Genomic DNA, 26770 nt, shown 5'->3' on the forward strand with positions numbered 1-26770 from the left:
ATTTGGGATTTATTTGGGATTTATTTGGGATTTATTCAGGATTTATTTGGGATTTATTTAGGATTTATTTGGGATTTATTTAGGATTTATTTGGGATTTATTTGGGATTTATTTAGGATTTATTTGGGATTTATTTAGGATTTTTTTGGGATTTATTTAGGATTTATTTAGGATTTATTTAGGATTTATTTGGGATTTATTTGGGATTTATTTAGGATTTATTTAGGATTTATTTGGGATTTATTTAGGATTTATTTAGGATTTATTTGGGATTTATTTAGGATTTATTTGGGATTTATTTAGGATTTATTTAGGATTTATTTGGGATTTATTTGGGATTTATTTAGGATTTATTTAGGATTTATTTAGGATTTATTTAAGATTTATTTAGGATTTATTTGGGATTTATTTAGGATTTATTTGGGATTTATTTAGGATTTATTTAGGATTTATTTAGGATTTATTTAGGATTTATTTAGGATTTATTTGGGATTTATTTAGGATTTATTTAGGATTTATTTAGGATTAATTTATGATAAATTTTTGGGATATTTTAGGGGTTTTTAGGGGATTTTTTGGGGATTTTTTGGGATTTTTTTTTACTGAATTTCGGATTTATTTAGGATTTATTTAGGATTTATTTAGGATTTATTTAGGATTTATTTAGGATTAATTTGGAATTTATTTGGGATTTATTTAGGATTTATTTGGGATTTATTTAGGATTTATTTAGGATTTATTTAGGATTAATTTAGGATTTATTTGGGATTTATTTAGGATTTATTTGGGATTTATTTAGGATTTATTTAGGATTTATTTAGGATTTATTTGGGATTTATTTGGGATTTATTTAGGATTTATTTGGGATTTATTTGGGATTTATTTAGGATTTATTTAGGATTTATTTGGGATTTATTTAGGATTTATTTGGGATTTATTTGGGATTTATTTGGGATTTATTTGGGATTTATTTGGGATTTATTTGGGATTTATTTAGGATTAATTTGGGATTTATTTAGGATTTATTTAAGATTTATTTGGGATTTATTTAGGATTTATTTGGGATTTATTTGGGATTTATTTAGGATTTATTTAGGATTTATTTGGGATTTATTTAGGATTTATTTGGGATTTATTTGGGATTTATTTGGGATTTATTTGGGATTTATTTGGGATTTATTTAGGATTAATTTGGGATTTATTTAGGATTTATTTATGATTTATTTGGGATTTATTTAGGATTTATTTGGGATTTATTTGGGATTTATTTAGGATTTATTTAGGATTTATTTGGGATTTATTTAGGATTTATTTGGGATTTATTTGGGATTTATTTGGGATTTATTTAGGATTAATTTGGGATTTATTTAGGATTTATTTAAGATTTATTTGGGATTTATTTAGGATTAATTTGGGATGAATTTTTGGGATATTTTAAGGATTTTAGAGGATTTTTGGGGGAATTTTTTTAGGATTTTTTTTTACTGAATTTGTGATTTATTTAAGATTTATTTAGGATTTATTTGGGATTTATTTAAGATTTATTTAGGATTTATTTGGGATTTATTTAGGATTTATTTAGGATTTATTTAGGATTTATTTGGGATTTATTTAGGATTTATTTAGGATTTATTTGGGATTTATTTGGGATTTATTTAGGATTTATTTAGGATTTATTTAGGATTTATTTAGGATTTATTTGGGATTTATTTAGGATTTATTTAGGATTTATTTGGGATTTATTTAGGATTTATTTGGGATTTATTTAGGATTAATTTGGGATTTATTTGGGATTTATTTGGGATTAATTTGGGATTTATTTGGGATTTATTTGGGATTTATTTGGGATTTATTTAGGATTTATTTAGGATGAATTTAGGATTTATTTAGGATTTATTTGGGATTTATTTAGGATTTATTTGGGATTTATTTGGGATTTATTTAGGATTTATTTAGGATTTATTTGGGATTTATTTAGGATTAATTTGGGATTTATTTAGGATTTATTTAGGATTAATTTAGGATTTATTTAGGATTTATTTGGGATTTATTTAGGATTTATTTAGGATTTATTTAGGATTTATTTGGGATTTATTTGGGATTTATTTGGGATTTATTTAGGATTTATTTAGGATTTATTTAGGATTTATTTGGGATTTATTTAGGATTAATTTAGGATTTATTTAGGATTTATTTAGGATTTATTTAGGATTTATTTGGGATTTATTTGGGATTTATTTGGGATTTATTTAGGATTTATTTAGGATTTATTTAGGATTTATTTAGGATTTATTTGGGATTTATTTAGGATTTATTTAGGATTTATTTGGGATTTATTTAAGATTAATTTAGGATTTATTTAGGATTTATTTGGGATTTATTTAGGATTTATTTAGGATTTATTTAAGATTTATTTAGGATTTATTTAGGATTTATTTAGGATTAATTTAGGATTTATTTGGGATTTATTTGGGATTTATTTAGGATTTATTTAGGATTTATTTAGGATTTATTTGGGATTTATTTGGGATTTATTTAGGATTTATTTAGGATTTATTTAGGATTTATTTGGGATTTATTTAGGATTTATTTAGGATTTATTTAGGATTTATTTAGGATTTATTTAGGATTTATTTGGGATTTATTTGGGATTTATTTGGGATTTATTTAGGATTTATTTAGGATTTATTTGGGATTTATTTAGGATTTATTTGGGATTTATTTGGGATTAATTTGGGATTAATTTAGGATTTATTTAGGATTTATTTAGAATTTATTTAGGATTTATTTAGGATTTATTTGGGATTTATTTAGGATTTTTTTAGGATTTATTTAGGATTTATTTGGGATTTATTTGGGATTTATTTAGGATTTATTTAGGATTTATTTGGGATTTATTTAGGATTTATTTGGGATTTATTTGGGATTTATTTGGGATTTATTTAGGATTTATTTAGGATTTATTTAGGATTTATTTAGGATTTATTTAAGATTAATTTAGGATTTATTTAGGATTTATTTAGGATTTATTTAGGATTTATTTAGGATTTATTTGGGAGTTATTTAGAATTTATTTAGGATTTATTTGGGATTTATTTAGGATTTATTTGGGATTTATTTAAGATTAATTTAGGATTTATTTGAGATTAATTTAGGATTTATTTAAGATTTATTTAGGATTTATTTGGGATTTATTTAGGATTTATTTGGGATTTATTTAGGATTAATTTAGGATTTATTTAGGATTTATTTGGGATTTATTTGGGATTTATTTGGGATTTATTTGGGATTTATTTAGGATTAATTTAGGATTTATTTAGGATTTATTTAGGATTTATTTAGGATTTATTTGGGATTTATTTGGGATTTATTTAGGATTTATTTAGGATTTATTTAGGATTTATTTAGGATTTATTTGGGATTTATTTGGGATTTATTTGGGATTTATTTAGGATTTATTTGGGATTTATTTAGGATTTATTTAGGATTTATTTAGGATTAATTTGGGGTGAATTTTTGGAATATTTTAAGGATTTTAGAGGTTTTTTAGGGGATTTTTGGGGGATTTTTTGGGATTTTTTTTTACTGAATTTGTGATTTGTTTATGATTTATTTAGGATTTATTTAGGATTTATTTGGGATTTATTTAGGATTAATTTGGGATTAATTTTTAGGATATTTTAAGGATTTTAGAGGATTTTTAAGAGGATTTTTGGGGGATTTTTTGGGATTTTTTTTACTGAATTTGGGATTTATTTAGGATTAATTTATGATTTATTTAGGATTTATTTGGGATTTATTTAGGATGAATTTTGGATTAATTTGGGATGAATTTTTGGGATATTTTAAGGATTTTAGAGGATTTTAAAGAGGATTTTTAGAGGATTTTTGAGGAATTTTAGGGAATTTCTGGGATTTTTTTTTTACTGAATTTGTGATTTATTTGGGATTTATTTAGGATTTATTTAGGATTTATTTAAGATTTATTTAGGATTTATTTAGGATGAATTTGGGTGGATTTTTGGGATATTTTAGGTGGTTTTTTTGGGTTTTTTTTAGGATTTTAGGGAATTTCTGGGATCCTCTTCTCAGCCTGAATTTAGGATTTATTTGGGATTTATTTGGGATTTATTTAGGATTTATTTAGGATTTATTTGGGATTTATTTAGGATTTATTTAGGATTTATTTGGGATTTATTTGGGATTTATTTAGGATTTATTTAGGATTAATTTGGACTGAATTTGGGCTGAATTTAGGATGGATTTTTGGGATATTTTAGGGGATTTTGTGACGTTTTCGGGGATTTTTTTTGGGATTTTTTTTTACTGAATTTGTGATTTATTTAGGATTTATTTAGGATTTATTTAAGATTAATTTAGGATTTATTTAGGATTAATTTGGGATTTATTTAGGATGAATTTGGGGTGGATTTTTGGGACATTTTATGGAATTTTTAGAGGATTTTTCGGGGATTTTTGGGGGATTTTTGAGGGATTTTAGGGGATTTTGGGGGATCTTTTTTTTTACTGAATTTGTGATTTATTTAGGATTTATTTAGGATTTATTTAGGATTTATTTAGGATTAATTTGGGATTTATTTAGGATTAATTTGGGATGGATTTTTGGGATATTTTAGGGGTTTTTAGAGGATTTTAGGGGATTTTTGGGGGATTTTTTAGGGGATTTTTTTTTTACTGAATTTGTGATTTATTTAAGATATATTTAAGATTTATTTAGGATTTATTTAGGATTTATTTAGGATTTATTTGGGATTTATTTGGGATTAATTTGGGATTTATTTAGGATTTATTTGGGATTTATTTAGGATTTATGTAGGATGGATTTGGGATGAATTTTTGGGATATTTTAAGGTTTTTTAGAAAATTTTTAGAGGATTTTTGGGGGATTTTTTGGGATTTTTTTTTACTGAATTTGTGATTTATTTATGATTTATTTAGGATTTATTTAGGATTTATTTAGAATTTATTTAGGATTTATTTAGGATTTATTTAAGATTTATTTAGGATTAATTTAGGATTTATTTAGGATTAATTTGGACTGAATTTGGGCTGAATTTGGGATGGATTTTTGGGTTTTTTTAGGGGATTTTGTGGCGTTTTGGGGGATTTTTTGTGGGATTTTTTTTTTACTGAATTTGTGATTTATTTAGGATTTATTTAGGATTTATTTATGATTAATTTAGGATTTATTTGTGATAAATTTTGGATTTCTAACCCCCCAGCTGGCCCTGCAGACGGGCAGGGAGCCTCCCCCCATCTGGAGGGTGCAGAAGGCGCTGCTGCAAAAATTCACCCCCGAGATCAAGGACGGCCAGAGGCAGTTCTGTGCCACCAGCAACGTGAGTGACACCCAAAAACATCCCAAAAACACCAAAAAATGTCCTGGGGGATCCTAAAAATATAAAAAAAAAATCCCAGAATTTTTGGGATAAGTTTGAGGTAAAAAATCCCATCCTAAAAGTGAGATTTGGCACTAAAATCTGATTTTTCAGCCCAAAAAAATGAGATTTTTTCCCTAAAAAATCACCCAAAAACACCAAAAAAATATTCAGGGACACCCCAAAAAAATCCCAATTTTTTAGGACAATCCTGAGTTAAAAAATCCCATCCTAAAAGTGAGATTTGGCACTAAAATCTGATTTTTTTAGCCAGAAAAATGAGATTTTTCCCCCCAAAAATATCCAGGGACCCTAAAAATATTTAAAAAAATCCCAAAATTTTTTAGGATAAGTTTGAGGGGAAAAATCCCATCCTAAAAGTGAGATTTGGCACTAAAATCTGATTTTTTTAGCAAAAAAATGGAATTTTTCCCCCAAAAAATATCTTGGGGACACCAAAAAATATAAAAAAAAATCCCAAATTTTTTAGGATGAGTTTGAGAGGAAAAATCCCATCCTAAAAGTGAGATTAGGCACTAAAATCTGATTTTTTAGCCAAAAAAACACCAAAAAATATCCTGGGGGATCCTAAAAATATAAAAAAAAATCCCAAATTTTTTAGGACAACCCTGAGCTGAGATTTGTCACTAAAATCTGAATTTTTAGCCCAAAAAAATGAGATTTTTCCCCCAAAAAATCACCCAAAAACACCAAAAAAATATTCAGGGACACCCCAAAAAAATCCCAAATTTTTTAGGATGAGTTTGAGGTGAAAAATCCCATCTTAAAGCTGAGATTTGGCACTAAAATCTGATTTTTTTACCCAAAAAACACCAAAAAATATCCTGGGGACACCAAAAAATATAAAAAAAAAATCCCAAATTTTTTAGGATAAATCTGAGGTAAAAAATCCCATCCTAAAAGTGAGATTTGGCACTAAAATCTGATTTTTTTAGCCCAAAAAATGAGATTTTTTCCCTAAAAAATCACCCAAAAACACCAAAAAAATATTCAGGGAGACCCCAAAAAAATCCCAAATTTTTAGGATGAGTTTGAGGGGAAAAATCCCATCCTAAAGCTGAGATTTGGCACTAAAATCTGATTTTTTAACCCAAAAAAATTGGAATTTTCCCCCCAAAAAATATCCAGGGACAACAAAAAATATAAAAAAAAATCCCAGAATTTTTAGGACAACCCTGAGTTGAAAAATCCCATCCTAAAAATGAGATTTGGCACTAAAATCTGATTTTTTAACCCAAAAAAATGAGATTTTTTCCCCAAAAATCACACAGGGGATCCCAAAAAATTCTTCAGGACATCCCAAAAAAATCCCAAATTTTTAGGATAAGTCTGAGTTAAAAAATCCCATCCTAAAAGTGAGATTTGGCACTGAAATCTGATTTTTTAGCCCAAAAAAAAGAGATTTTTCCCCCAAAAAATATCTTGGGGACACCAAAAAATATAAAAAAAAATCCCAAAATTTTTAGGATGAGTTTGAGGTAAAAAATCCCATCCTAAAAGTGAGATTTGGCACTAAAATCTGATTTTTTAACCCAAAAAAATTGGGATTTTTCCCCCAAAAAATATCTTGGGGACACCAAAAAATATTAAAAAAAAATCCCAAAATTTTTAGGATAAGTTTGAGGTAAAAAATCCCATTCTAAAAGTGAGATTTGGCACTAAAATCTGATTTTTTTAGCCAAAAAAATGAGATTTTTCCCCTAAAAAATCACCCAAAAACACCAAAAAATATTCAGGGACACCCCAAAAAATCCCAAATTTTTTAGGATAAATTTCAGTTAAAAATCTTATCCTAAAAGTGAGATTTGGCACTAAAATCTGATTTTTTAGCCCAAAAAAATGAGATTTTTCCCTCAAAAAATCACCCAAAAACACCAAAAAAATATTCAAGGGACCTCAAAAAATATAAAAAAAAAATCCCAAATTTTTAGGATAAGTTTGAGGTAAAAAATCCCATCCTAAAAGTGAGATTTGGCACTAAAATCTGATTTTTTTAACCCAAAAAAATGGAATTTTTCCCCCAAAAAATATCTTGGGGACACCAAAAAATATTAAAAAAAAATCCCAAATTTTTTAGGATAAATCAGAGTTAAAAAATCCCATCCTAAAAGTGAAATTTGGCACTAAAATCTGATTTTTAGCCCAAAAAAAATTGGGATTTTGGGGTTTTTTTGGGGTTTTTTAGGGGAAATTTTGGGGTTTTTTTGGGATTTTTTATTGGACATTTTTATGGTTTTTATTGAGAATTTTTTGGGATTTTTGGGGTTTTTTTATGGGGAATTTTTGGGGTTTTTTGGGGGATTTTTGGGGTTTTTTGGGGTTTTTTATTGGACATTTTTGTGGTTTTTATTGGGAATTTTGGGGGTTTTTTAGGGGAATTTTTTGGATTTTTTTGGATTTTTTTATTGGATATTTTTATGGTTTTTAATGGGAATTTTTGGGGATTTTTGGGGTTTTTTATGGGGAATTTTTTGGGTTTTTTGGGGTTTTTTGGGATTTTTTATTGGGCATTTTTATGGTTTTTTATTGGGAATTTTTTGCGATTTTTGGGTTTTTTAGGGGAATTTTTTGGGTTTTTTGGGGGTTTTTTATTGAACACTTTTGTGGTTTTTATTGTGAATTTTTGGGGATTTTTGGGTTTTTTTATGGGGAATTTTTGGGGTTTTTGGGGTTTTTTGGGGTTTTTTATTGGACATTTTTATGGTTTTTATTGGGAATTTTTTGGGATTTTTGGGTTTTTTTTAATGGGGATTTTTTTGGGTTTTTTGAGGAATTTTTGGGGTTTTTTGGGGTTTTTTATTGGATATTTTTATGGATTTTTATTGGGAATTTTTGGGGATTTTGGGTTTTTTTTACACGGAATTTTTGGGGTTTTTTTGGGGGATTTTTGGGGTTTTTTATTGGGCATTTTTATGGATTTTTATTGGGATTTTTTGGGGATTTTTGGGGTTTTTTTGGGTTTTTTTATTGGGCATTTTTATGGTTTTTATTGGGAATTTTTTGGGATTTTTGGGGTTTTTTTGGGGATTTTTTATTGGACATTTTTATATTTTTTATTGGGAATTTTTTGGAATTTTTGGGGTTTTTTTATGGGAAATTTTTGGGGTTTTTGGGGTTTTTATTGGGAATTTTTTGGGATTTTTGGGGTTTTTTTATGGGAAATTTTTGGGGTTTTTTGGGGGATTTTTGGGGTTTTTTGAGATTTTTTATTGGGCATTTTTATGGTTTTTATTGGGAATTTTTTTTGATTTTTGGGGTTTTTTAGGGGTTTTTTATTGGACATTTTATGGTTTTTATTGGGAATTTTTTGGGATTTTTGGGGTTTTTTTACAGGGGATTTTTTGGGATTTTTGGGGTTTTTTTGGGGTTTTTTATTGGACATTTTTATGTTTTTTATTGGGAATTTTTTGGGATTTTTGGGGTTTTTTTATGGGGAATTTTTGGGGTTTTTTTGGGGGATTTTTGGGATTTTTTTATTGGACATTTTTGTGGTTTTTATTGGGAATTTTTTTGGATTTTTGGGGTTTTTTTTGGGGTTTTTTATTGGGCATTTTTGTGGTTTTTATTGGGAATTTTGGGGTTTTTTAGGGGGGATTTTTTTGGGATTTTTTGGGTTTTTTGGGGGATTTTTGGGGTTTTTTGGGATTTTTTTATTGGACATTTTTGTGGTTTTTAATGGGAATTTTTGGGGTTTTTTGGGGGATTTTTGGGGTTTTTTTATTGGACATTTTTATGGTTTTTATTGGGAATTTTTGGGGAATTTTGGGGTTTTTTTAGGGGAATTTTTGGGGTTTTTTTGGGGTTTTTTGTTGGACATTTTTATGGTTTTTATTGGGAATTTTTTTGGATTTTTGGGGTTTTTTAGGGGGAATTTTTTGGGTTTTTTTGAGGATTTTTGGGGTTTTTTATTGGATATTTTTATGGATTTTTATTGGGAATTTTTGGGGATTTTGGGGTTTTTTAGGGGAATTTTTGGGGTTTTTTGGGATTTTTTTATTGGGCATTTTTATGGTTTTTATTGGGATTTTTTTGGGATTTTCTGGGTTTTTTTATGGGGAATTTTTGGGGTTTTTTGAGGGATTTTTGGGGTTTTTTGGGGGTTTTTTATTGGACATTTTTATGGTTTTTGTTGGGAATTTTTTGGGATTTTTGGGGTTTTTTTGGGGGATTTTTGGGATTTTTTATTGGACATTTTTGTGGTTTTTAATGGGAATTTTTTGGGATTTTTGGGGTTTTTTTATGGGGACTTTTTGGGGTTTTTTGGGATTTTTTTATTGGACATTTTTATGGTTTTTAATGGGAATTTTTTGGGGTTTTTGGGTTTTTTTATGGGGAATTTTTGGGGTTTTTTGGGGGATTTTTGGGGTTTTTTGGGATTTTTTTATTGGACATTATTATGGTTTTTATTGAGAATTTTTTGGGATTTTGGGGTTTTTTTATGGGGAATTTTTGGAGGTTTTTAGGGGAATTTTTGGGTTTTTTTGGGGTTTTTTATTGAACATTTTTGTGGTTTTTAATGGGAATTTTTGGGGATTTATGGGATTTTTTTATTGAACATTTTTATGGTTTTTATTGGGATTTTTTTGGGATTTTTGGGGTCTTTTGGGGTTTTTTATTGGACATTTTTATGGTTTTTATTGGGAATTTTTTGGGGATTTTTTGGGGTTTTTTAGGGGAATTTTTGGGGATTTTTGGGGTTTTTTATTGGACATTTTTGTGGTTTTTATTGGGAATTTTTGGGGATTTTTGGGTTTTTTTGGGGTTTTTTATTGGACACTTTTATGGTTTTTATTGGGAATTTTTTGGGATTTTTGGGTTTTTTTAATGGGGATTTTTTTGGGGTTTTTTGGGGGATTTTTGGGGTTTTTTGGGATTTTTTTATTGGACATTTTTATGGTTTTTATTGGGAGTTTTTGGGGATTTTGGGGTTTTTTTACAGGGAATTTTTTGGGTTTTTTTGGGGGATTTTTGGGGTTTTTTGGATTTTTTTATTGAGCATTTTTATGGTTTTTAATGAGAATTTTTGGGGATTTTTGGAATTTTTTAGGGGATTTTTTTGGATTTTGGGATATTTTGAGTTGGATTTTTTGGGATTTTTTTGGTTTTTGGGATTTTTGGGGTGTCCTTGACCTCCATTTTCAGTACCTGGGGTGGTTTTAGGATTTTTTAGGGGGGATTTTATGGTTTTTAATGGGAATTTTTGAGGATTTTTGGGGTTTTTTAGGGGGGATTTTTTTGGGGTTTTGGGTTTTTTTAGGATGGATTTTTTGGGATTTTGGTTTTTTTTGATATTTTGATGTTTTTCACCCCCATTTTTTCCCCATTTTCAGTACCTGGGGAGATTTTGGGATTTTTTATTGGGGATTTTATGCTTTTTATTGGGAATTTTTGAGAATTTTTGGGGTTTTTTTATGGGAAATTTTTGGGATTTTTGGGTTTTTTTAGGGTGAATTTTTTGGGATTTTGGGTTTTTGGTGTTTTTCACCCCCATTTTTTCCCCATTTTTAGTACCTGGGGAGATTTTGGGGTATTTTATTGGACATTTTTATGGTTTTTAATGGGAATTTCGGGGGATTTTGGGGTTTTTTAGGGGGGATTTTTTGGGATTTTGGGTTTTTTTGGTTTTTTTTGGGATGTCCCTGATCCCATTTTTGCCAATTTTTCAGTACTTGGGTTACTTTGGGGGGGATTTTGGGGGATTTTTGGGTATTTTATTGGGATTTTTTTTAGATTTTGGTGATTTTTATAGGGGATTTTTTTGGGATTTTGGGATATTTTGGGTTGGATTTTTGGGATTTTTGGTTTTTTTGGGATATCCCTGACCCATTTTTCCCAATTTTTCAGTACCTGGGTTACTTTGGGGGGATTTTGGAGTTTTTTATTGGGAATTATTTTGGATTTTGGAGTTTTTTGGGGGGATTTTTTTGGATTTTGGGATATTTTGGGTTGGATATTTGGGATTTTGGTTTTTTGGTATTTTTCACTCCCATTTTCACCCCATTTTTCAGTACCTGGGGTGATTTTGGGGGGGATTTTCAATGATTTTTGGGGGATTTTGGGATCTTTTAAGCAGGATTTTTTTAGATTTTGGAATTTTTTATGGGGGATTTTTTTGGATTTTGGGGTTTTTTAGGATGAATTTTTTTGGGATTTTTGATTTTTTTGGGATATCCCTGACCCGTTTTTTCCCCATTTTCAGTACCTGGGGTGATTTTGGAGGTGATTTTGGGGGATTTTATTGGGATTTTTTTTTAGATTTTGGAGTTTTTTGGGTGTTTTTAAGGGGATTTTTTGGGTATTTTGGGTGGGATTTTTGGGGATATTTTGGGATATTTTGGTATTTTGGGTTTTTGATGTTTTTTCCCCCCCAATTTTTCAGTACCTGGGTTACTTTGGGCTGATTTTGGGATTTTTTAAGCAGTATTTTTTTAGATTTTGGAGATTTTTATGGGGGATTTTTTTGGATTTTGGGATATTTTGGGTTGGATTTTTGGGATTTTTGGTTTTTTTAGGATATCCCTGACCCATTTTTTCCCCATTTTCAGTACCTGGGGTGATTTTGGAGGTGATTTTGGGGGATTTTATTGGGATTTTTTTTTTAGATTTTGGAGTTTTTTGGGTGTTTTTAAGGGGATTTTTTGGGTATTTTGGGTGGGATTTTTGGGGATATTTTGGGATATTTTGGTATTTTGGGTTTTTGATGTTTTTTCCCCCCCAATTTTCCAGTACCTGGGTTACTTTGGGGACGCCAAGCACCGGTACCAGCGGCTCTACGTCAAATTCCTGGAGAACGTCAACAAGAAAGATTACGTGAGAGTGTGCTCCAGGAAACCCTGGCACCGGCCCCTGGCCCTCAGGTGACACACCTGGGGACACCTGTGACACACCTGGGGACACCTGGGGACATTGGGGACATTGGGGACATGGGGACAGGTGTGAGAGTGTGCTCCAGGAAACCCTGGCACCGGCCCCTGGCCCTCAGGTGACACACCTGGGGACATTGGGGACATTGGGGACATTGGGGACATTGGGACATTGGGGACATGGGGACAGGTGTGAGAGTGTGCTCCAGGAAACCCTGGCACCGCCCACTGGCACTCAGGTGACACCCCTGGGGACACCTGGGGACACCTGGGGACACCTGGGGACACCTGGGGACAGGTGTGACACACCTGGGGACATTGGGGACATTGGGGACATGGGGACAGGTGTGAGAGTGTGCTCCAGGAAACCCTGGCACCGGCCCCTGGCACTCAGGTGACACACCTGGGGACACCTGGGGACACCTGGGGACATTGGGGACACCTGGGGACACCTGGGGACAGGTGTGACACACCTGGGGACATTGGGGACACACCTGGGGACACCTGGGCACACCTGGGGACATTGGGGACATTGGGGACATGGGGACAGGTGTGAGAGTGTGCTCCAGGAAACCCTGGCACCGGCCCCTGGCACTCAGGTGACACACCTGGGGACACCTGGGGACACCTGGACACACCTGGGGACACCTGGGGACATTGGGGACATGGGGACAGGTGTGAGAGTGTGCTCCAGGAAACCCTGGCACCGGCCCCTGGCCCTCAGGTGACACACCTGGGGACACCTGGGCACACCTGGGGGTACCTAGAGATACCTGGGGTTACCTGGGGCACACCTGAGCACACCTGAGGACACCTGAACCACACCTGGGACACACCTGGGTGTACCTGGGACACACCTGGGCATACCTGGGGATACCAGGAACTCAGCTGAGCACACCTGGGCACACCTGGGACACACCTGGACACACCTGGACACACCTGGACACACCTGGAGTTACCCAGGGATATTTGGGGGTTACCTGGGCACACCTGGACACACCTGGGGACACCTGGGGCACACCTGAGGATATCAGGAACTCACCTGAGCACACCTGAGGTTACCTGGAACACACCTGGGGACACCTGAGGTTTACCTGGGGACATCTGGAACACACCTGGGGTTACCTGGGGCACACCTGGGTGTACCTGGGACTCACTTGGACACACCTGGAGTTACCTGGGAGTTACCTGGGACTCACCTGGGGATACCTGGGGTTACCTAGACACACCTGGGACACACCTGGGGACACCTGGGGACACCTGGGGCACACCTGGGTGTACCTGGGAGTTACCTGCACACACCTGGGACACACCTGGGCACACCTGGGACTCACCTGGAACACACCTGAGCACACCTGGGGACACCTGGGACAAACCTGGGCACACCTGGGACACACCTGGACACACCCGGGGTTACCTGGAACACACATAGGGACACCTGAGGTTTACCTGGGGACACCTGGGACTCACCTGGGACTCACCTGGGGTTTACCTGAGGGTACCTAGGGATACTTGGGGGTTACCTGGGCACACCTGGGACACACCTGAGCACACCTGGGACACACCTGGGACACACCTGGGGTTACCTGGACACACCTGGGACTCACCTGAGCACACCTGGGACACACCTGGGACTCACATGGGGTTACCTGGGCACACCTGAGCACACCTGGGCACACCTGGACACACATGGGACACACCTGGGAGTTACCTGAGACTTACCTGGGGTTATCTGGACACACCTGAGGGTACCTGGGGACATCATGGGCACACCTGGGACACACCTGGGGGTACCTGGGCACACCTGGGCACACCTGGCGTTACCTGGGACTCACCTGGGCACACCTGGACACACCTGGGCACACCTGGGGTTACCTGGGCACACCTGGGACACACCTGGGCACACCTGGGGGTACCTGGGAGTTACCTGGGACACACCTGGGACACACCTGAGGTTACCTGGGACACACCTGGGGGTACCTGAGGGTACCTAGGGATACTTGGGGGTTACCTGGACACACCTGGGACACACCTGAGACACACCTGGGACACAGCTGAGCACACCTGGGCACAACTGGACACACCTGGGACACACCTGAACACACCTGGGCACAACTGGACACACCTGGGGGTTACCTGGGCACACCTGAGCACACCTGGGCACACCTGGGCACACCTGGGACACACCTGGGACACACCTGGGACACACCTGGGGCACTCCTGGGGGTAGATAGGGATACCTGGGAGTACCTGGGACACACCTGGACACACCTGAGAATCACCTGGAACACACCTGGGGTTTACCTGGGGGTACCTAGGGATACTTGGGGGTTACCTGGACACACCTGGACACACCTGAGACTCATCTGGGGTTACCTGGGGACATCTGAGGATACCTGAGCACACCTGGGGCACATCTGGGTGTACCTGGGACTCACCTGGGCACACCTGGGCACGCCTGGGGTTACCTGGGACACACGTGGGGACACCTGAGGTTTACCTGGGGACACCTGGGGCACACCTGGGGTTACCTGGGACACACCTGGGACACACCTGAGACTCACTTGGGGTTATCTGGGGACATCTGAGGATACCTGGACACACCTGGGGGTTACCTGAGGGTACCTAGGGATACTTGGGGCACACCTGGACACACCTGAGACTCACCTGAGACACACCTGGGGATACCAGGAACTCACCTGAGCACACCTGGGCACACCTGGGGTTACCTGAGCACACCTGGGGCACACCTGGGCACACCTGGGCACACCTGGGCACAGCTGGGGCACACCTGGGACACCTGGGCACACCTGGGCACAGCTGGGCACACCTGGACCCCACCCCTCTCTAACCCCTCCCCCTTTTTTTTCTCTCCCCTCCCCCCCCAGGCGCCAGCCCCACCCCAAACCCGCCCCTCCCCCCAAAGCCCCTCCCCCCCCCAAACCCGACCCCTCCCCCTCCCCCACGGAAAAACCCCAAAAACCCCAAAAAAGCGACAAAAACCCCAAACCCCCCAAAAAAGAACCCCCGGCCCCTCCCCCACCACCTCCCCCTCCTCCCCCTCCCCCTCCCCCCCCTCCTCCCCCTCCCCTCCCCCCCTGCCCCTCCCCCACCCCCCCCGCCCCTCCCCCCAAGTCCAAGGCCAAGCCCCCCAAGGTCAAGGCCGAGCCCCCCCCCAAAAAAAGGAAAAAGTGGCTCAAGGAGGCGGCGACGACGTCGGAGTCGGAGTCCAGCCCCGACCCCCAGAGCGAGGAGGGTGAGAGAGCGAAAATTGGGGGGAAAATCTCAAAATTTTGGGGGGAAAATCCCAAAATTTGGGGGTTTTAGGGGAATTTTTGGGGGATTTTTTTTATTTTTTGGGATTTTTTGGGGATTTTTTGGGGATTTTTGGTGTTTTTTGGGGGACTTTGGGGTGTTTGAGGAGTCCAGCCCCGACCCCCAGAGCGAGGAGGGTGAGAGATCAAAATTTGGGGGGAAAAACCAAAAATTTGGGGGGAAAATCCTAAAATTTGGGGGGAAAAACCAAAAATTTGGGGGGAAAATCCTAAAATTTGGGGGGAAAAAACCAAAAATTTGGGGTGAAAATCCTAAAATTTGGGGGTTTTGGGGCGATTTTTGGGGATTTTTTGGGGTTTTTAGGGGATTTTTGGGAGATTTTTGGGGTGTTTGAGGAGTCCAGCCCCGACCCCCAGAGCGAGGAGGGTGAGAGATCGAAATTTGGGGGGAAAAAACAAAAATTTGGGGGTTTTAGGGGAATTTTTTGGGGATTTTTTTGATTTTTTGGGGATTTTTTGGGGATTTTTTGGGGATTTTTTGGGGATTTTGAGGGGATTTTGGGGGGTCTGAGTTGGTTTTTGGGAGTCTGAGGGATAATTTTGGGGTGCCCCCAAAATTTGGGGGTGTTTGAGGGGGAAAACCCGAAAATTTGGGAGTTTTACGGGGATTTTTTGGGGTTTTTTTGGGCTTTTAGGGGATTTTTTGGGGATTTTTGGAGGAATTTTGGGGTTTTGGGGGGGATTTCGGGGTGTCTGAGTTGGTTTTTGGAGGTCTGAGGAGATTTTTGGGGCGTCCTCAAAATTTGGGGGGGGTTTGGGGTGAAAATGCCAAAATTTGGGGGTAAAAATCACAAAATTTGGGGGTTTTAGGGCGATTTTTGGGGATTTTTTTGGGACTTTTTGGGGATTTTTGGGGGTTTTGAGGGGATTTTGGGGAAATTTTGGGGGATCTGAAGGAATTTTTGGGATGTCCCCAAAATTTTAGGGTGTCTGAAGGGGATTTTTGGGGTGAAAATCCCAAAATTTGGGGGGTTTAGGGTGATTTTTTGGGATTTTTGGTGGTTTTAGGGGATTTTTGGGGGATTTGTGGGGGATTTTTTTGGAATTTTTGGGTGGATTTTGGGGTGTTTGAGGAGTCCAGCCCCAACCCCCAGAGCGAGGAGGGTGAGAAACCAAAATTTGGGGGGATTTTGGGGGGAAAAATCAAAAATTTGGGGTGAAAATCCTAAAATTTGGGGTGAAAATCTCGAAATTTGGGGGTGAAAATCCTGAAATTTGGGGGTTTTGGGGCGATTTTTGGGGATTTTTTGGGAATTTTTTGGGGTTTTTGAGGGAATTTTTGGGGGATTTTTGGTGTGTTTGAGGAGTCCAGCCCCAACCCCCAGAGCGAGGAGGGTGAGACAACGAAATTTGGGGTGAAAAACCAAAAATTTGGGGTGAAAATCTCAGAATTTGGGGGTTTTGGGGCGATTTTTTTGGGATTTTTTGGGGGGATTTTTGGGGGGTTTTTGGGATTTTTTGGGGATTCTTGGGAGGATGTTGGGGTGTCTGAGTTGGGTTTTGGGGGTCTGAGGGAATTTTTGGGGTGTCTCCAAAATTTGGGGGTGAAAATCCTAAAATTTGGGGGATTTAGGGTGATTTTTTGGGATTTTTTGGTGGATTTTTGGGGGGGTTTTGGGATTTTTTGGGGATTTTTTGGGGGTTTTGGGGGTTTTAGGGAGATTTTTTTTGAGATTTTGGGGTGTTCTCAAAATTTTGGGGGGTCTGAGGGGGTTTTGGGGTGAAAATCCCAAAATTTGGGGGTGAAAATCCTAAAATTTGGGAGTTTTGGGGCGATTTTTGGGGATTTTTTGGGATTTTTTGGGGGATTTTTGGGGGGTTTTGAGGGGGCGTGGCTCAAGTAAAGGGGGCGTGGTTATCCTGTAATGGGGCGTGGCTCAGTGTAAAGGGGCGTGGCTCTTAAAGGGGCGTGGCTCTCTCTTAAAGGGACCACGACCCTTTTATAAAATATCTGGCTGGTGATTTTTTGGGAGGGGGCGTGGCTCCCATTTAAAGGGGTGTGGCTCTTCTACAAAGGGGCGTGGCTCTCTCAAATGGGCGTGGCTCTCTCTTAAAGGGACCACGACCCTTTTACAAAATATCTGGCTGGTGATTTTTATGAAGGGGGCGTGGCTCTCCTGTAAAGGGGCGTGGCTCAGCTGAAAGGGGCGTGGCTCAGTGTAAAGGGGCGTGGCTCCCCGAGCCCCTCCCCTTAAAGGGGCCGCGTCCCTTAGAGCGGGCGCCGCCGGGGCGGGTGCTGAACACGCGGGCCATGAAGGAGATGTACCGCAGCTACGTGGAGATGTTGGTCAGCACCGCGCTGGACCCCGACATGATCCAGGCCCTGGAGGACACCAACGGTGAGAGACCCCCAGGATGCAGAAATATCCGTCAGGAACGTCCAAAAATCCCATAAAAATGTCACTCAGGAAACTCCAAACATCCCTCAAAAATGTCACTCAGTAATCCAAAAAATCTCCTGAAAAATGTCACTCAGAAATCCCAAAATCCTCACAAAAATCCCCTCAAAAATGTCCCTCAGAAATCCCAAAAATCCTCAAAAATGTCACTCAGAAATCCCAAAAATCCCCAAAAATGTCACTCAGAAATCCAAAATCCCCCAAAAATGTCACTCAGAAATCCCCAAAAATCCCCAAAAATGTCACTCAGAAATCTCAAAACTCCCCCAAAAATGTCACTCAGAAATCCCAAAAAATCCTGTCAAAAATGTCACTCAGAAATCCCAAAAATTCCCTCAAAAATGTCACTCAGAAATCCCCAAAATCCTCCCAAAATTCCCTTTAAAAATGTCCCGCAGAAACCCCAAAATCTCCCCAAAAATCTCCTCAAAAATGTCACTCAGAAATCTAAAAAATGGTCCCAAAAATATCCCCAAAAATCCCCTCAAAAATGTCCCTCAGAAACCCCCAAAAATCCTCACAAAATCCTCTCAAAAATATCCCTCAGAAATCCCAAAAATTCTCACAAAAATATTCCCAAAAATATCCCTCAGAAATCCCAAAAAATCTCACAGAAATCCTCTCAAAAATACTCCTCAGAAATCCAAAAATGGTCCCAAAAATATCCCCAAAAATCCTCCCAAAAATCCCCTCAAAAATGTCACTCAGAAACCCCCAAAAATCCTCCCAAAAATGTCACTCAGAAATCCCAAAAATCTCCTCAAAAATGTCCCTCAGAAACCCCAAAATCCCCCCAAAAATCCCCTCAAAAATGTCACTCAGAAATCCCAAAAATCCTCAAAAATGTCACTCAGAAATCCCAGAATCCCCTCAAAAATGTCACTCAGAAATACCAAAAATCCCCTCAAAAATGTCCCTCAGAAATCCCAAAAAATCCCCAAAAATGTCCCTCAGGACCCCCCGAAAATCCTCTCAAAAATGTCCCTCAGAAATCCAAAAAATTGACCCAAAAATATCCCCAAAAATCCCCTCAAAATTGTCACTCAGAAATCCCAAAAATCCTCCAAAATTGTCACTCAGAAATCCCAAAAATCCTCCAAAAATGTCACTCAGAAATCCCAAAATCCTCCCAAAAATCCCCTCAAAAATACCCCTCAGAAATCACAAAATCCCCTCAAAAATGTCCCTCAGAAATCCCAAAAATTCTGACAAAAATATTCCCAAAAATACTCCTCAAAAATCCAAAAAATGGTCCCAAAAATATCCCCAAAATCCTCTCAAAAATCCTGTCAAAAATGTCCCTCAGAAACCCCAAAATCCTCACAAAAATCCCCTCAAAAATGTCGCTCAGAAATCCCAAAAAATCCCCTCAAAAATGTCACTCAGAAAACCCAAAAAATCCTCAAAAATGTCACTCAGAAATCCTAAAAAATCCTCTCAAAAATGTCAGTCAGAAATCCCAAAAATCCCCTCAAAAGTACTCCTCAGAAATCCAAAAATGGTCCCAAAAATATCCTCAAAAATCCTCCCAAAATTCCCTTTAAAAATGTCACTCAGAAATCCCAAAAATTCCCTCAAAAATGTCACTCAGAAATCCAAAAAAATCCTCTCAAAAATGTCCCTCAGAAATCCCAAAAATCCTCACAGAAATCCCCTCAAAAATACTCCTCAGAAATCCAAAAATGGTCCCAAAAATATCCCCAAAAATCCTCCCAAAATTCCCTTTAAAAATGTCACTCAGAAATCCCAAAAATCCTCTCAAAAATGTCACTCAGAAATCCCCAAAAATCCCCTCAAAAATGTCACTCAGAAATCCCCAAAAATCCCCTCAAAAATGTCACTCAGAAATCCCAAAAAATCCCCTCAAAAATGTCACTCAGTAATCCAAAAATCTCCCCAAAAATCCCCTCAAAAATACCCCTCAGAAATCCAAAAAATGGTCCCAAAAATATCCCCAAAAATCCTCTCAAAAATGTCACTCAGAAATCCCAAAAATCCTCTCAAAAATGTCACTCAGAAATCCCAAAAAACCCCAAAAATGTTCCTCAGGAACCCCCAAAAATCCCCTCAAAAATGTCACTCAGAAATCCCAAAACTCCCCCAAAAATGTCACTCAGGAATCCCAAAAAATCCCCAGAAATGTCACTCAGAAATCCTAAAAAATCATCTCAAAAATGTCCCTCAGAAATCCCAAAATGGTCCCAAAAATATCCCCAAAAATATCCCTCAGAAACCCCAAAATCCTCACAAAAATCCCCTCAAAAATGTCACTCAGAGATCCCAAAATCCCCCCAAAATCCCCCCAAAAATCCCCTCAAACCCCCCAAAAATCCCAAATTCCCCCCAACCCCCCCCAGACGAGCTGTACCTGCCCCCCATGAGGAAAATCGACGGCATCCTCAACGACCACAAGAAGAAAGTGCTGAAAAGGGTGACCCTGAACCCCAGCCTGCAGGTGGGCATTTGGGATTTGGGGGGATTTGGGGATTTTGGGGGGATTTGGGGATTTTGGGGGGGTTTGGGGATTTTGGGGGGGTTTTGGGGGGGATTTTTAGGGAGATTTTGGGGGGATTTTGGGGGGGATTTGGGGGGGGTTGTGGGGGGATTTGGGGGGATTTTGGGGATTTTAGGGGGATTTGGAGTGGATTTTTGGGGGGTTTGGGGGGGTTTTGGGGGGATTTCGGGGAATTTTGGGGGTTTGGGGGGGATTTGGGGATGGATTTTGGGGATTTGGGGGGGTATGAGATGGATTTGGGGATTTTGGGGATGGATTTTAGGGGGGTTTGGGGTGGATTTTTAGGAGGATTTTGGGGATTTTGGGGGGATTTTGGGATTTTGGGGGGATTTGAGGTGGATTTTTAGGGGGATTTTGGGGGGATTTTGAGGGAATTTGGGGGAATTTGAGGTCTTGTTTGAAGGGAATTTGGGGGGATTTGGGGATTTTGGGGGGGATTTGGGGGATTGGGGGGCATTTAGGAATGGATTTTGGGGAATTTGGGGGCTGGGAGGGGATTTGGGGGATTCAGGGGAATTGGGAGGGAATTTGGGGATGGATTTGGGGGCGGTTTGGGATTGCTGGGGGCCAGAATTGGGGGGTTTGGGGTGGATTTGGGGGATTTAGGGGTGCTGGGAGGGGATTTGGGGATAGATTTTGGGGGGATTTGTGGGTTTGGGGGGTCCTGGGAGGGGATTTGGGGCCTTGTTGGGGGTCAGCAGTGGAGCTCAGGTGCCCCCGGGTGACCCCCAAGTGACCTCAGGTGCCCCCAGGTGACCTCACCTGATCCCAGGTGCCCCCAGGTGACCTCACCTGACCCCAGGTGCCCCCAGGTGACCTCAGATCCTCTCAGGTGCCCCCAGGTGCCCCCAGGTGACCCCACCTGTCCCCCCAGGAGGCCCTGCACACCTTTCCCCAGCTCAGGTGACCCCAGGTGCTCTCAGGTGACCCCAGGTGACCCCAGGTGTCCCCAGCTGATCTCAGATGCTCTCAGGTGCCCCCAGGTGCTCTCAGGTGACCCCAGCTGATCTCAGGTGCTCTCAGGTGACCCCAGGTGCCCCAGGTGACCTCAGGTGACCCCAGGTGTGCTCAGCTGATCTCAGGTGATCTCAGGTGCTCCCAGGTGCCCCCAGGTGATCTCAGGTGACCCCAGGTGACCCCAGGTGAGCTGATCTCAGGTGTGCTCCCCCCAGGAGGCCCTGCACACCTTTCCTGAGCTCAGGTGCACTCAGGTGACCCCAGGTGACCCCAGGTGCTCTCAGGTGACCTCAGGTGACCTCACCTGACCTCAGGTGACCTCAGGAGCTCTCAGGTGACCCCAGGTGTTCTCAGGTGTCCCCAGGTGACCCCAGATGACCCCAGGTGCCCCCAGGTGCCCTCAGGTGACCCCAGGTGACCCCAGCTGATCTCAGGTGATCTCAGGTGACCCCAGGAACTCTCAGGTGACCCCAGGTGACCTCACCTGACCCCATGTGACCTCAGGTGACCCCAGGTGTTCTCAGGTGCTCTTAGGTGACCCCAGGTACCCTCAGGTGACCCCAGGTGACCCCAGATGACCCCAGGTGCCCTCAGGTGACCCCTGGTGCCCCCAGATGACCCCAGGTGACCCCAGGTGACCCCAGCTGATCTCAGGTGATCTCAGGTGATCCCAGGTGCCCCAGGTGACCTCACCTGACCCCAGGTGACCCCTCCTGTCCCCCCAGGAGGCCCTGCACACCTTTCCCCAGCTCAGGTGACCTCAGGTGACCCCAGGTGCCCTCAGGTGACCCCAGGTGCTCTCAGGTGACCTCAGGTGACCCCACCTGACCCCAGGTGATCCCAGGTGACCCCAGGTGACCCCAGGTGCTCTCAGGTGACCTCACCTGACCCCAGGTGACCCCACCTGTCCCCCCAGGAGGCCCTGCACACCTTTCCCCAGCTGCACGCCGAGCCGGGCGAGTCGTTGGTGAAGCTGCGCCCGGGGGGGGATCCCTACAACAGGAAAACGCTCAGCAAGGTCAAGAGGAGCGTGGGCAAACCACAGGTGAGGTTTGGGATGGCACAGGTGAGGTTTGGGGGGCACAGGTGAGGTTTTGGGGGTCCCAGGTGAGGTTTGAGGGGTCCCAGGTGAGATTTTGGGGGGTCCATGGGGGATCCCTACAACAGGAAAACGCTCAGCAAGGTCAAGAGGAGCGTGGGCAAACCACAGGTGAGAGCTGGGGGGGGACAGGTGAGTCCCAGGTGAGGTTTGGGGGGTCCCAGAGGGGTCCCAGGTGAGATTTTGGGTGGTTTCAGGTGAGGTTTGGGGGGTCCCAGGTGAGGTTTGGGAGGTCCCAGGTGAGTTTTGAGGGGTCCCAGGTGGGATTTTGGGACTCACAGGTGAGGTTTGAGGGGTCCCAGGTGAGGTTTGAGGGGTCCCAGGTGAGGTTTGGGGGTCTCAGGTGGGATTTTGGGGGTCCCAGGTGAGGTTTCAGGTGAGGTTTAGGGGTCCCAGGTGAGGTTTGAGGGATCCCAGGTGAGGTTTGGGGGGTCTCAGGTGAGGTTTGAGGGGTCCCAGGTGAGATTTTGGGGGTCCCAGGTGAGATTTGAGGGGTCTCAGGTGAGGTTTGGGGGTCCTAGGTGAGTTCTGGGGGTCCCAGGTGAGGTATGGGGGGTCCCAGGTGAGATTTGAAGGATCCCAGGTGAGTTTTCAGGGGTCTCAGGTGATTTTTGGGGTGTCTCGGGTAGTTTTGGGTGGTCCCAGGTGAGGTTTGAGGAGTCCCAGTTGAGATTTTGGGACTCACAGGTGAGGTTTGGGGGTCTCAGGTGGGATTTTGGGACTCACAGGTGGTTTCAGGTGGGATTTTGGAGGTTCCAGGTGAGGTTTGAGGGGTCCCAGGTGAGGTTTGGGGGGTCCCAGGTGAGGTTTGGGGGGTCCCAGGTGAGGTTTGGGGGGTCCCAGGTGGGTTTTGGGGATCCCAGAGAAGTCCCAGGTGAGGTTTGAGGGGTCCCAGGTGGGATTTTGGGTGCCCAGGTGAGTTTTTGGGGTGTTTTTGGGGTGCCCAGGTGAGTTTTTGGGGTGTTTTGGGGTGGTTTTAGTTGCCCCAGGTGAGTTTTGGTTTCCCCAGGTGAGTTTTTGGGGTTCCCCAGGTGAGTTTTAGTTGCCCAGGTGAGGTTTTGGGTTGTTTTTTGGTTGCCCCACGTGAGTTTTTAGTTGCCCAGGTGAGTTTTGGGGTTCCCCAGGTGAGTTTTGGTTGCCCCAGGTGAGTTTTTGGGGTGTTTTTGATGTGTCTTAGGTGATTTTGGGGGTATTTTTAGTTGCCCAGGTAAGTTTTTGGTTGCCCCAGGTGAGTTTTTGGGGTTCCCCAGGTGTTTTTGGGTTGTTTTTGGGTTGCCCTAGGTGTTTTTTAGTTGCCCAGGTGAGTTTTTAGTTGCCCAGGTGATTTTTGGTGGTGGTTTTGATGTATCTCAGGTGAGTTTTTGGGTTGTTTTTTAGTTGCCCCAAGTGATTTTTAGTTGCCCAGGTGAGTTTTTGGGTTGTTTTTGGTTGCCCCAGGTGAGTTTTACTTGCCCAGGTGAGTTTTTGGGTTGTTTTTTAGTTGCCCCAGATGATTTTTAGTTGCCCAGGTGAGTTTTTGGGGTGATTTTTAGTTGCCCCAGGTGAGTTTTACTTGCCCAGCTGTTCTGAGGTGGTTTCTGTGCCCGCAGGAGTTCAAGGTGGAGGTGGAGAAGTCGTTCCTGTACACGCTGTACCACTCGCTGCACCACTACAAATACCACACCTTCCTGCGCTGCAAGGACGAGGTGGGCTACCAAACGGGCTACCTGGGCTACCAAACTGTCACCTGGGCTAGCAGGGCCATCCCTGTCACCTCACATCCCCCCCTGTCACCTCACATTGCCCCGTGTCCCCCACACCTTCCTGCGCTGCAAGGACGAGGTGGGCTACCAGGAATTCCCCCTGGGCTACCTGGGCTACCAACCTGTCACCTGGGCTAGCAGGGTCACCCCTGTCCCCTCACATCCCTCCCTGTCACCTCACATTGCCCCATGTCCCCCACACCTTCCTGCGCTGCAAGGACGAGGTGGGCTACCAACAGGGCTACCTGGGCTACCAACAGGGCTACCTGGGCTAGCAGGACTACCAATCTGGCCACCTGGGCTACCAGCCTGTCACCTGGGCTACCTGTGTGTCACCCCACTGGCCATTCCTCCATGCTGGTAGCCACAGTGGCCATTTCCCCATTCCAGTAGCCACCCTGCAGCCCGGTAACCATGGTGGCCACTTGCCCACCCTACTGGCCATTCCCCCATCCCAGTAGCCACCCCACAGCCCGGTAGCCACGGTGGCCACCTCACTGGCCATTTCCCCATCCTGCTGGCCATTCTCCCATCCCAGTAGCCACCCTCATGCCACTAGCCACCGTGGCCATCCCAGTAGCCACCGTGGCCATTTCCCCACCCCCTCTGACCCAGTAGCCACAGTAACCATCCCAGTAGCCACAGCAGCCATTTCCCATCCCCTCTGCCCCGCTAGCCACAGTGGCCATTTCCCCATCCCAGTAGCCACCCTGGCAGCCTGGTAGCCACGGTGGCCACTTCCCCATCCCAGTAGCCACAGTGGCCACCCCACTAGCCCTTTCCCATCCTGCTGGCCGTTCCCCTATCCCAGTAGCCACAGTGACCATTTCCCCATCCCAGCAGCCTCCCCCCATCCCACTAGCCACAGTGGCCATTCCACTAGCCATGGTGGCCATTTCCCCACCCCAGCAGCCTGGTAGCCACAGTAGCAACACCACTAGCCATTTCCCCATCTCAGTAGCCACCTCTCTGCCCGGTAGCCACGGTGGCCACCCCACTGGCCATTCCCTCTCCTGCTGGCCATTCCCCCATCCCAGTAGCCACAGTGGCCATTCCCCATCCCAGCAGCCTGGTAGCCACAGTGGCCACCCCACTGGCCATTCCCCCATCCCAGTAGCCACCGTGGCCATTTCCCTGTCCCAGTAGCCACCCCCCATCCCGCTAGCCACAGTGGCCATTCCACTAGCCACAGTGGCCATTTCCCCATCCCAGTAACCACAGTAGCCATTTCCCCATCCAAGTAGCCACAGTGGCCATTTCCCCACCCCCTCTGACCCACTAGCCACAGTAGCCATCCCACTAGCCACAGTGGCCATTTCCCCATCCCAGTAGCCACCCTGCAGCCCAGTAGCCACAGTGGCCATTCTGGTAGCCATCCCCCATCCCAGTAGCCACGCTGGCCATTCCCCCACCCCCTCCGCCCCACTAGCCACAGTAGCCATCCCCCTAGCCACAGTGGCCATTTCCCCATCCCCTCTGACCCAGTAGCCACAGTGACCATTCCACTAGCCACAGTAGCCATTTCCCCACCCCAGTAGCCACCCCCCATCCCACTAGCCACAGTAGCCATTCCACTAGCCACGGTGGCCATTTCCCCACCCCCTCCGACCCACTAGCCACAGTAGCCATCCCACTAGCCACAGTGGCCATTCCCCCATCCCAGTAGCCACCCTGCAGCCCGGTAGCCACGGTGGCCATTCTGGTAGCCATCCCCCATCCCACTAGCCACAGTAGCCATCCCACTAGCCATGGTGGCCATTTCCCCACCCCAGTAGCCACTCCCCATCCCACTAGCCACCGTGGCCATTCTGGTAGCCACAGTAACCATTCCACTAGCCACGGTGGCCATTCCCCCATCCCAGTAGCCACAGTGGCCATTCCCCATCCCAGCAGCCATGGTGGCCATTTTGGCAACCTGGTAGCCATGGTGGCCATTTCCCCACCCCAGTAGCCACCCCCCATCCCAGTAGCCACAGTAGCCATCCCACTAACCACACTGGCCATTTCCCCACCCCACTAGCCACAGCAGCCATTTCCCCACCCCCTCCGCCCCACTAGCCACAGTAGCCACCCCACTAGCCCCGTGGCCACCCCGCTGACCCCGCGCCGTGTCCCCGCAGACGACGGCCATCGAGGGCCGGGCCGAGGACCTGGGCCAGGAGGAGGTGGTGCAGCGCTGCATGCGCAACCAGCCCTGGCTCGAGCGCCTCTTCGACTCCTTCAGCGAGCTGCTGGCCCAGGCGCGGGCCAAGTGCGCCTGAGACCCCCCAAAAATCCCCCCAGGACCAGGGGAGACCCCCGAAATTGGGGGGAAAAATCCCAAAATTGGGGAAAACCTCGAAAAATGGGGGCTTCCCAAAATGGGACACCCCCGCGAGGAGAATGGAACATCCCAGGTGTGGGCACGGAGCTCATTGGAGTGGGGGGAACCATTCTGAAA

At 42.8% G+C, this 26770-nt stretch overlaps 1 protein-coding gene across 1 annotated transcript in view; it reads left to right on the forward strand.

Annotated features, from left to right (window-relative positions):
• The window catches only part of PRR12 (proline rich 12), a 58886-nt gene extending 32255 nt beyond the window's left edge, over nt 1-26631 (forward strand). Inside the window, exons 9-17 of the mRNA XM_033084018.1 lie at nt 5244-5360; nt 12147-12277; nt 15172-15208; nt 15419-15539; nt 17832-17957; nt 20375-20472; nt 22406-22534; nt 24178-24273; nt 26451-26631. Coding sequence (XP_032939909.1) covers nt 5244-5360; nt 12147-12277; nt 15172-15208; nt 15419-15539; nt 17832-17957; nt 20375-20472; nt 22406-22534; nt 24178-24273; nt 26451-26591 — 996 coding nt within the window. The 3' untranslated portion in view covers nt 26592-26631. The remainder of the gene's footprint in view (nt 1-5243; nt 5361-12146; nt 12278-15171; nt 15209-15418; nt 15540-17831; nt 17958-20374; nt 20473-22405; nt 22535-24177; nt 24274-26450) is intronic.
• Nucleotides 26632-26770: the final 139 nt, after the last annotated feature.

The sequence above is a fragment of the Catharus ustulatus genome, chromosome 35 (genome assembly GCF_009819885.2).
Source record: "Catharus ustulatus isolate bCatUst1 chromosome 35, bCatUst1.pri.v2, whole genome shotgun sequence".
Lineage (NCBI taxonomy): Eukaryota > Metazoa > Chordata > Aves > Passeriformes > Turdidae > Catharus > Catharus ustulatus.